This window comes from Rutidosis leptorrhynchoides, chromosome 7, assembly GCF_046630445.1.
Source record: "Rutidosis leptorrhynchoides isolate AG116_Rl617_1_P2 chromosome 7, CSIRO_AGI_Rlap_v1, whole genome shotgun sequence".
NCBI lineage: Eukaryota > Viridiplantae > Streptophyta > Magnoliopsida > Asterales > Asteraceae > Rutidosis > Rutidosis leptorrhynchoides.
Genome location: NC_092339.1, coordinates 227,764,278 through 227,776,402, shown reverse-complemented (window position 1 = coordinate 227,776,402; position 12,125 = coordinate 227,764,278). Strand labels below are relative to the sequence as shown.

The following is a 12,125-nucleotide window of genomic DNA, read 5'->3' as shown; positions in this document are numbered from 1 at the left end:
TGTCAACTTAATCCGACGGACTCCTTCCGTTTGTGATCAGTGTTCAATCAACACGGCACGTTGTTATTCAATTAACCAAACTGATAACGAGAATTAGGATTAGAACTCAACTCACTAATAAACCTAGTGCTTTACTAAGTATAACCTCCGAGGTATAGTCACGCTTCAGTTATACAACCACGTGACATACTTCTCAATACTCAACGAGAACTCTGAGAGTTTAGAGATAAGTAGGTCTGTGTAATTGGCTCATCCAACCAGATCTACACCATTTCAATCACAAGCTTCAATATCAACGTAATTACCTTTCTCTAGCCCAAACTAATATATTGGTCAACATTTCCTTGATCTGCATACTCCGGACATCCTTCCACTTTATTTACTTTTCTGCAATTAGGTCTTTAGCTTAAACCAACTACTATCCTTTATCCAGGTAATTTAACTAAAAGACGATTATCCACTTGATCTTCAATTCGTTAAACCATTCAAAAACACGACACTAGGTTAACTTACACCTTCTACACCTTAGAAAGTAAAAAGTAAATTTCGGCCCCGCACAATATAAATAAACGAAGACACTGTGTGCTACCGAACAGGACATCCTGCGACCTAACGACATCACACAAATAAAGGTTAAGGTGTGTTTTAAAAACGAATGCAGTGTTTGAAAAATGTCTCATATAGAGGTCAAAACCTCGCAATGAAACCAATTAATATGAAACGTTTATAATCGATATGAACGGGGCATTTCAGTTGGCATCAGAGCGCTGGTCTTAGAGAACCAGAAATTTGCATTAGTGTGTCTAACCGAGTTTGTTAGGATGCATTAGTGAGTCTGGACTTCGACCGTGTCTATTTTAAAAACGATTGCTTAACACCTTTGTTGGAAACTATATATTCTTGACATGTAAATATTATGTGATATATTAATCTCTTAACGTGCTTTCTATTGTGTGATAGATGTCTACTTCTAGTACCAATCACATCGACTCACCTAATAACAATGATGAGTCAAATACATTTTGGGAAGATTCAAAAATTCCGGAAGAAGAGGAACTGGAAGAAGAGGAACCGGAAGAAGAGGAACCGGAAGAAGAAGAAGAACCGGAAGAAGAAGAACCGGAAGAAGAAGAACCGGAGGAGGAAATGTTAAAAACCACAGAAAACAGTTAAATAAAAGAAAATCCTCAACCAATGGACCAAAGTTAAAAATGGTCGATGGTGTCTCCGCTGAGGAGGAAAAATATTGGAAAAATTACCAATTTTCTGACGAATCGGATTCCATGGTTAATGATTAAACTATTTTGAATCTGTTACGCTTTAATATACTTGTTTGCCATGGTTAATGATTAAATAACATGATTTTAGGGTTGATTAGTACTTGATCTGATGATCTATTATTTGATTCGTGCTACTTGTTTAGATCTAGTCCATCAAACTTGTTAAATTAAATTGCATGCAACTAGGTTAAACAGCATAATAGTGATAAACTTGTTTAATTTTATTTACACTTATATAATAGAGTTTGATATTGTTAGGCTAAGTCAAAGATCCTCTGTTTGTATGTATTTAATTAATGATTGCATGAAAACTATGTAGTAATTGACTTTCATCTAGTAACTTGAGTTGATCTACTCGATGTTTAATAGCTTATATAAATTGTCAGTCTATTTGCATATTGATCCGCATCATAAGGTTGATATGTATCATTTAATTGAATTGAATGCTAAGAATTTAGATATTAGTCATGCACATCACATGTCTAGTATATGCTTTAAGTCCTGCTTATTAAATGATATGCAACACTTGTCTTAACCTGTTTAGGGATAATAATTGGTCTATGATTGTTATCTTGATTTGTGTTAATATAAGTTATGAAACTTACCTAATATGATTCTCGTATGAGTTATTCATTCATGTAGTTGCTTCTATTTATAATTGTTTAATTTGAATCTTTTACTTTATTGCTTTATTTTGTTTATCTTAAATAATCTTTTTCCTAAGAGATAAGAATCTATCCCATAAAAGACATAAAAATATATTTTTAATTCTTTAATAAGAATTAAACTATTTAATAAAACAACTTATACCGCATCTACGCTCTCTTGGGACGATAGCCTAAAATACTACCTCTGATCGGGTTTTGTTGCTCGTTAGAGTGTTAAAAGTGTAATAATAAAGGTTATATAAATTTAAAATTTTGAAAGATAAATTAAGTACTGCACACTTTTGCACATCATTAACAAATGTGAACATGCGATTATTTAGATGTGAGCGATTTAATAGAATTATCTTGTGACAATTTTTAATTTTTTTCTACTACTATAATACATGTTATTGGTGAAATTTTAACCGGAAAGATGTTAATGTAATGATTCTGGACACTACACTTTATCTTGCAATATAGTTTCATATATATTTCTAAATTATTTGAGCTAATTAAAACAATGAACATGAGATAACAATACAGTTTCATAGTTTCATATATATTACTCAATTATTTGAGCTAACTAAAGACATTGAACATGGTCCAATACGAGGCTTTCTCCAATATTTGAGCATGGTCCAATTATTTGAGCTGACTTTAAGGTTGGATGGCTGTATTCACATCCCTTCAAAACCTTTTTTAAGTACAATATCTTCGTTTTTTTAAAATACAATAAACAATTCAATAAACTTAAAATACTATATTTCACATGCTCAAATTGTATTACATGCAGGGCCGGTCAAACTTTGGTCAAAGTTTTTGCATGCCCAGGGCGAAATGATTGTAAAATGCCCCCAACAGTTACGCAAACATATATCTTTATGAGGTTTAAACTATGGGTATTAATATTTTTTTCCATAATGATGCCCCTAACCGCGTGATGCCCCGGGCCGTTGCCCGCTTCGCCCATAGCCTTAGCCGGCCCTGATTACATGCAAACCGATGGGATCAATATTAGAGCACCCGGTGCCTGTAAATTTTTTTCGCCGTCCTCCTATATCGACGCCGAGATCGACGGTCGACCGACACCGGCACGGCGTCGATCTCGCCGTCGATTTCCGATATCCCAAATCCGACGGTGGCTTCAACGGTTTGATTTTTTGAATATTTAAAAACTAGCCGTTTTTAACGGCTAGTTTTCCTATTTTTTTATTTTTATTTTCTTTTTTATTTATAAATAACACCCTATTTACTCATTTTACACACACACTCATTTTCTTATTCACCTTTCAACACAATTATCTTATTTATCAATTTTTTATTATCTTTTTTCACCAAAATATGTCGTCTTCTTCGAGTACTTCCGGCGATTCGTTCACAAACTATACACTAAACGTACTTGAAGATTTATCTGCCAAAGAAGAAGTTAACTCACGTCGTTTTATACGTCGAAATCATTATGAAGCACACGATCGTTTGATGGGCGATTATTTTAACGAGGGTTGCAAATATCCGGATGAAAATTTCAAACAAAGATTTCGAATGCGGCGACGTATTTTTCTTAGGATTATGAATGATATTCTAAGCTACTCAACAAATCCATTGCCGCATTATTTTAGATGGTTTCATCTAAGACAAGATACACGTGGTAAGTGGAGTATTAGCCCACATTTGAAGATGACAGCCGCACTACGTCAACTAGCATACGGTTATACACCAGATGCGTTGAATGAGTATCTTCAAATGTCTGAATGAGTTGGTCGGGAATCTCTACACAACTTTTGTAGGTGTATCATTGATTTATATGCTAACGTCTACCTAAGAGAGCCTACTTTACACGACATTCACCGTTTGTATGAAGGTCATGAAAGGATTCATGGTTTTCCGGGCATGTTGTGTAGTCTAGATTGTATGCACTGGGCATGGCAAAATGTCCGGTTTCGTGGAGAGGACAGTTTATGCGAGGCGATCACAGTCACCCAACTATTATGCTTGAAGCGGTCGCCTCGTATGATAATTGGATTTGACATGCGTATTTTGGTGTAGCGGGTTCAAACAACGATATTAATGTGCTAAACACTAGTGATTTGTTCAACTCAATGCTTAATGAGGAAATGTCCGACGTTCCTTATCAAATAAACGGGGTTCATTACAGAAGAGGGTATTATTTGGCTGACGGTATTTACCCAACATGGGCGGCATTTGTTAAGGGATTTTCAAGTGCCGTTGACGAAAAACGTATTTACTTTACAAAGAAACAAGCGAGCGCTCGCAAAGATGTTGAAAGAACGTTTGGGATCCTACAAGGCCGTTAGCATATTCTTCAGCAACCCGCACGGTCTTACGAGGTGAATATAATGAGACAACTAATGTACACGTGCATCGTGTTACACAACATCATTATCGAAGACAATGGATACAACCTTGCTGAGAATGATTGGGTAGTTGAGCCCGTTCAACATATACAACGTACTTGGATCGATATGTGCGATCCAAGTACGTTGTAGAATACAATATTAGATTAGTTAAATACAATATTTAAAAATTAATTTAAAAAATAAAAAATTAAAAATGGACACTGAAATTGACATTGAAATGGACACTGTGGACACCTCCACCTTACACACTGTCAGTCAATTTCAGTGTCAAAAATGGACACTGAAAAATGAACACGGACACCTTGTGCTCTTAGCAATTTAACAGTTAATGACCTTAAATACTTAATTTTGTGAGAAGTTGAAGAGGTTTTATGGAAAAAGATCAAATAATTTTAGCGTATAATATAAATATTTAATATTTATATTTATATTTATTAAGTTAGTAAACATATATTTAGTATCAGATGATTTTAGCGTAGAACATTACCGCGTCAAAAAGTTTTAGAAGCCACACCCCCCCTCATCCATAATAAGAATCGTCAGTGCTAGGATAAAACCCGTCTAAATGGCCAACATTTAAAGTTTGAAAGTGTTTTATGATGTCAGGCTACCAGAGTGGAGTAAGATGGATGCATGTGAATGTTTTGCATATCATGTGTTTAAAAATTATATACTACTTGTCAATATCCTCGTATAATAAAAACAAGCATCTCTTAAATATTATTACCATAATAGTTTTAATTTATTTTATCCAATCCTAAATAGAGTTGTAATCCCTTGAATCCAATAATTTGCTTAAAATTCAACGGACTAATCAGAGCGCGACATGTGACGCAACAATCACATGTAATTGGAAAAAAAAAATTTAAAAATGTTTTTAAAAAAAATAAAAAAAATTTTAAATTTTTTTCTTTTGAATTTTTTTTTTTTAAATTTAGCATCTCAAATTCAATCACATGTGATTGTAAAGCACAATCACATGTGATTCTGCATGTCAAATCCAATCATATGTGATTGAAAAAAAAATTCAAAAATTTTTTTTCAAAAAAAAATTTCCAACCGGAAACAGACTTCAATTTGTTGATTTGATCAATTTGTTAGCGTTTCGTGATCATATCTTCAAAATTTCAGACTTTAATTCGGTGATTTAATTAAGTTTTGATCAAAAACTTGATGTTTACAGGTTTTAGCACAAACTTACTGAAATTAGTCATTTTACCAAAATTTCTTTTTTCAATCACATGTGATTGGATTTGACATGCAGAATTACATGTGATTGAGTTTTATAATCACATGTGATTGACATGCAGAATCACATGTGATTTACTGAATGTCAAATACAATCACATGTGATTGAAAAAAAAAATTCGAAAAAAAATTACGGAAAAAAATAAATGTTTGAAAAAAATATATATTTTTTAAAATTTTTTTTTCAATCACATGTAATTATCGCGTCACGTGTCACACTCTGATTGGTCCCTTGAATCTCAACTTAAAAGTTGGTTTCATTTTAATATTCCTCATCCCAAATATGATTAACATAATATTTTAAATTTTTTTATCCAAGCATCCCATAAATTCCAAGTTAAAGTTTGATTCATTAGTTCGAGATCATGGCTTAAGACCTTCATTCATGAATTATCCAATTAACCAATGTGACGAGATCAAAAGAGAATGTATTAAACATGGACCTTATCAACTCCGTAATTCAAGGTATGCTCAAAGTTCGAGTGGTTCAAATAGAACTAAGTGAAGCTTTCAACAAGCTTGGTTTAGTAGATTTTGATGGTAAGAATATTCTGAGAAAACCAATGCTGCATATTGTTTTCCAAGTTTCCTATTTAATAAGAAACCTATTGGACGAGTTGGTTCTGATACATTTATCAAGCAAGGGTTCGAGAATTGGAGAAAAGTTAAATGTAGCCAAGAAACTAAGAGGTCGATTGTACCCTTTGCTTGATAGATTGATTCATCTTGTAATAATTCTTCTAGTTTCAAACGCAACAAGTGAAAGAGCTTTCTCATCAATGAAAATTGTATACAGAAGACTTCGTAGCAGCATGAGTGACGATTTTCAAAAAATGGTCTGATTCTTTACATTGAAAGTGATATTGTGGAAAGAATTTCTACTGATGAGATAATAGATGATTTCGCTTTTAAGAAACCTAGACGTGTCCAATTTTAAATGCCTAAGGTATTTTTTTTAAAATAGCTTACTTTTTTGTGTATGTTTTATAATCATTTAAATTATGCAATTGTTTTAACCAAATTATTAATGCTGAGAGGTTACTCAAGGAGATTACGGATCGACGTTTCAGGACTTAATCCTGTTTTGAAAAACTAATTAGTGAAGTATTACAATATCTCATATTCTTTTGAAAAACTTATTAGTGTAAAGGATTAGTAAAGTCTTACCACATCTCATATTTACGATGTATATATGTAAATTTTATGTTAATAATAACTTTTGTAAACTGCTTCCCCTATCCGTGAATCCTGGCTTCGCCGCCGGAGGCTACGTCGAAACATCTTCGGAATCAGTGGAGATTCCAGAAATGAAACTCAATGGGGTCTCATTTTTTCCAGTACTAATTATATTTAAATGTTATTCCAATAGTTTTTTTACCTTTAAAAAACTACAAATTCAAAGTATATATGGGGTCCGACTGGTTAAATTTAGTGGTTTCCTATAAAGTTGAAAGAGAAATGTTATTAATTAAAAAAATATATCGGGTCCCGTAGTTAAATTTAGTGGTGTGCAATACATTTTAAAAAGCATTTTCTACACAAAATTTTCAACCTAGTGGTGTCCCGTGACCCCACGGGTCAAAGCTTAGACTCGGCCTATATTCTGGACTAGACACCTTCTGTCCTAGACTAAAGGTTTTACATATATAAAAAAATATGTTAGATTTTTCCAGTTTAAGCACTAATCTACAGTTTCTGTTGATGATGTCTCGGAATGAACATGCTTGTCTTCAATGGGGGCTTTTGAAATTAAGTAATCATTGCAATAAATTTTTGAGACGCCCTTAAACCAAAAGTAGAAGAATTTACACTACAATATGGTGCGGCGCACCACATCACTGGAGCGGCGCACCACATAACTGGTGCGGCGCACCACATAACTGGTGTGGCGCACCTAAGAAGAAAAACGGCGCACTATAAAACTAAATTCAAAATTTTAAAGTCAGAAGCTTTAACCACATCACTGGTGCGTCGCACCACAATACTTCACACCACATAACTGGTGCGGCGCACCTGGCCTGGTACATTAGATTCAACCTTAGAAAGCTCATTTGACCCATTTTTACTTACTCGAAACGATAACAATTGACATAATGTAAGATCCCGAATTTTGTGCGTCAGAAAATATTCCTTAAGGTGTCAGTAAATGTGCGCATCAGGAAGTGCCACTAAAAGTGAACCTAACACTTATGCATTTTCAGAATTTACATCAGATTCAGAGTTAGACAAGTTCAGTCCCTGAACTTTAGAGTCAGAATCAGATTCAGTATTAGCCGCGCCGCGGGTTACAACATGAACTGATGGTAAGCCCTTTTGAAGCTGTTGGGGGTGTATTTTAGTTTTAAGCCGCTCCGCGGGCCCTGAAGCCGCGCCGCGGGCTATATCTGCTGCAAATGATTTTCAACATTTTAAAAAGGGATTTAATAAGGGGCAATGTGGTAATTTCACTTGTGGATGGTTTTGAGACCACAAATCTGGCCAAACCTGATCCACATCTCCATTTCATCCTATCCTCTTCATCTCAAACTCTCTCATCTTTCTAGAGAGAGAAAACCCATTTAGAGAGAGAAGGCTTTGATTGGAGAAGAAGAAGAGTGATTCGGGTGAAAGCTCAAGAGTTAAAGTTGTTCACCTCGTTCACGGCTACGTTGTGGTAGTGTTGGTAAGTTCTAACTTCGAATTTCGTTTTTATGATTCTTGTTCATATTTAGGGTTTGAGCTAGTTAGGGTTATAAACCCCATTTCTCATGAAATTGGGGGTTTTTGTTGCATTGTTAGTGTAAGTGAACCCGATTATTGTGGGTTTAGGGTTTGATGACGAATTTGGAAATATAATTACTAGTCGTTAGTAATTTTGGGCGTTTTTGGGACTTGTGTCAAAATGGGTTGACTTTGATTGGGTCGAATTTGATAATGACACTAATTTTGGATTTAATTGATGTTAAACACTTTTGTTATGTGTTAGATGGCGTTTTTGAATGAAAGTAATCGTGAGAAGTGATTTTGGGTTAAAATGGTATTTTAACATAAGTCAAACATGGTCAACCGCAATATCGGTCAATATTGCACGTGTTGGGATTTTGGTGTAAATGACGTTTGAAATGATTACTACCTAAGTAGTAATCTAGTATTATGACCTAGGTTTGATCTAATTGGTGTAAAGTATGATTTGGGTTAAATTATAATTTGTTGTGTAGGTTCGAATTGCCACCCGAAGTGGTAATTGGTTTGTGTCCATTAGAAGATAAATGGGCGGGTCAAACGAGCAAGGTGAGATCCCTCGACTAAGGGATGTGAATGTCGGGTTCTCTTTTAAAGAATTGTTATTTATGTGCATATTTGTGCCTATGTATGATATAGGTGGTTACTTGCTCGGATATGAGGATGAAGATCATGTTATACATGACTTGTGCGGGCGTTCCAAGATGAGTGGAATAATTATATGTGTATGTATATAATGTATTTATTTGTGTAGCGTAAGATGTGAAGTGTCTAGGTGCTAAGACACCACGTTTCACGTGACGAGTGAAGTGTCGAGGTGCTAAGACACCACTCCGGTAATTATGAAGGAGTGAAGCATCAAGGTGTTAAGATGCCACTCTAAGAAAATGACGGGTGAAGTGTCGAGGTGTTAAGACACCACCCAGGGGTGAAGTATCGAGGTGTTAAGATGCCACCTGGGGGTGAAGTATCGAGGTGTTAAGATGCCACCCGGGGGTTAGTGATACGTGGTTTTAAGTACACTAATGGATGTTGTGAACTCCGATGGCCTTTCGCGAGCGCCATTTTGTACAATTGATTAACCATGGTTATGTGTTGTAGTTTTAGCATATTAAATTGTAAACTATATGCTATTGGCGATGCTATCTTATTGTGAATTGCGGATATTTAGTTGTGTATTGTGATTGCATGGTTGTTGAATTACTAGCTCGTATGTGGTATTTGTGTAAGTGTATGCAAGTAAGTAGATTATATATGTATATGTATAATTATTGCATTCACTAAGCTTTATGCTTACCCCTCTCGTTGTTTACCTTTGTACAGGGATTGTGATTATGAAGCTAGCTAGTTGTTAGACTAGATGCGTAGGAGCGCTTGGACTCGATGGGGTAGCTTTTGGATAATTAGACGCGGGTTGGAGATTTGGTAGTCCCCGGGATTATGCTCTTGGTATCGGGTTGGGTTATTGAGTATTAACCCAGTGTTGTGTAATTGGATTATTATTACAAATGCTTTTGTAAGGTGTCATTTGGGTACCAAGGGTCATTGTAAGTTGTTAAATGTAATGTCACGATATTATATTTTTAGTTAAAACAGAGTTGAAAATATTGTGTATTAATGGGACCTAACTTATAAAAAAAATGTGCTTCGTTTTTGGTAAACGAAATTGGGGTCGTTACATATAATACTTTCAAATGACATTCAAACCTGCAATTTAGCTGATAACTCCTGAATTATACATGTTTTTGAATACATTTTGAAGAGTTATTTTGGCATTTTAAAGATATTTTAAGTACTTTAACATACAAAAATGGATAAAATCAAATAAAATGTATTTTTAATGTTTTGTTTGAGAAATGTGTTAAAACAGGACTAAAAACAAGAAAAAGGAACCAAGTATTGAGGAAATTCTGAAAATCTGCGTGTAATCACCGTTTTGGCATATCTTGAGCACCGACTCCGTTTTCAATGAGCCACCTGTCAAAACGTCCGCAAGACAAAAATCTACAACAAAACGGAGCAAACCGTCGGCTTGGTTAAAGGGAAGCCGTCGGCTTGGAGAAGGAAGTCGCAGGCTTCGGTCAAAAAGTCAACATTTTACCGGGCAAGTTTTTCTTGGCCTCCAAGCTCAAATCTGAAATGAAGCCGCCGGCTTGACATCCAAAGCCACCGGCTTGGACATAAAACGCGTTTTCTTGAGCATAACGATTAAGTTATGAGTGGAGAAAAAGTCATCGTCAAGGGAAGCCCCCCGGCTTTGTATGAAGCCGCTGGCTTGGCATGGATATCGAGGTCTATAAATACTGGCCGAATTTTATAGTTTTCAATGTACCTTTTTATTATATCTCTCTCTAGTTACGAAATTTTGTAGTTTAGGCTTTAGTTTAGGGTTTCTTTTCAATGTAACGTTGTAATTTTGCATTGGAATTCAAGTTTCTTTAATTTAATCTAGGTATCTTTACTTTATTATTCCCGTATCTCTTAAATTATGTCTTTATTTACTATTAACTGCTTATTTTCGTCTCCCATCATGAACTAAACGTTCATAGTGGTTACGTGAACGAAAACTAACTTTGTCTGGGAATCAGATGAAGCCGCCAGCTTCACCAGTTCAAGCCGCCAGCTTGAATGGAACAAAGCCGCCGGCTTCATGCTTCATTCTGTGCAGTTTCTGTTTTTTTCCAGATCTATATAAACTGAGTTTCTGTGATGATTATTTAAACTGTTTTGAATCTGCTATGTTTTAATATGCTTGTTTGTCATGCTTAATGATTAAATAACTTGATTTTAGGATTAATTAGAACTTAATCCCAGGGGCAGAGACAGGGGGACTGAGGGGTGCCCAGCCTCCCCCAAGACCCAATTGAGGCTCAAGTTTCATTTGTATTATTATGCAAAAATAGCTGTAAGCCTCCATCAAGACCTAAATATTACATATAATGTTATGGCTTGTTAATATAGTTTTTTTGTAATTATATGATTATCAAGTAAGCCTCCCTCATCTGTAAATCCTGGCTTCGTCTCTGCCTAATCCAATGATCTATTATTCAATTCATGCTACTTGTTTAGATCTAGTCAATCAAACTTGTTAAATTGAATTGCATTCAATTAAGTTAAACAACATAGCCACTGATAAATATGTTGAATTTGAGTTACACTTATATAATAGAGTTTAATATTGTTAGGCTTAGTCAAAGATCCTCTGTTTGGATGTGTTTGATTAATGATTGCATGAGAACCAAGTAATAATTAACTTTCAGCTAGTAACTTGAGTTGATCTACTTGATGTTTAATAGTTTATATAATTTGTCAATCTATTTGCATATTAATCCTCATCATAAGATTGATATGTATCATGTAATTGAATTGAACACTAAGAATTGAGATGTTAGCCATGCACATCACGTGTCTAGCATATGCTTTAAGTCCTACCTATTGAATTATATGCAACACTTGTCTTAACCTGTTTAGGGATAATAGTTGGTCTATGATTATTATCTTGATTTGTGTTAATATAAGTTATGAAACTTGCCTAATATGATTCTCTTACAAGTTATTCGTTCATGTAACTACTTTTAATATTTATTTGTTTCTTTATCTTTTACTCCCTCCGTCGCAAAATAAATGTCCTGGTTTGAATTTTTGAGTCTTTCTTCATCAACTTTGACTTTAAATATCTTTCTTTGTGTTATAAAATAATTGATGAAAGTTATATCAATAAATATCTTTCTTTGTGTTATAAAATAATTGATGAAAGTTATATCAATGAAAACACAATTAAAAAATGAATCTATTCATATAATTTTCATCCAAAATTACATAGCAATAACCATAAAATATTTGATGTCAAA

The 12,125-nt window shown here is 34.5% G+C and overlaps 1 protein-coding gene across 1 annotated transcript; it reads left to right on the top strand.

The window, feature by feature from the left end:
• Window positions 1-3,268: 3,268 nt before the first annotated feature.
• Window positions 3,269-3,682, top strand: LOC139859900 (uncharacterized). The gene has a single exon (XM_071848674.1). The coding sequence runs from the start codon at window positions 3,269-3,271 to the stop codon at window positions 3,680-3,682; it is 414 nt and encodes a 137-aa protein (XP_071704775.1).
• The last annotated feature ends 8,443 nt before the right edge of the window (window positions 3,683-12,125 follow it).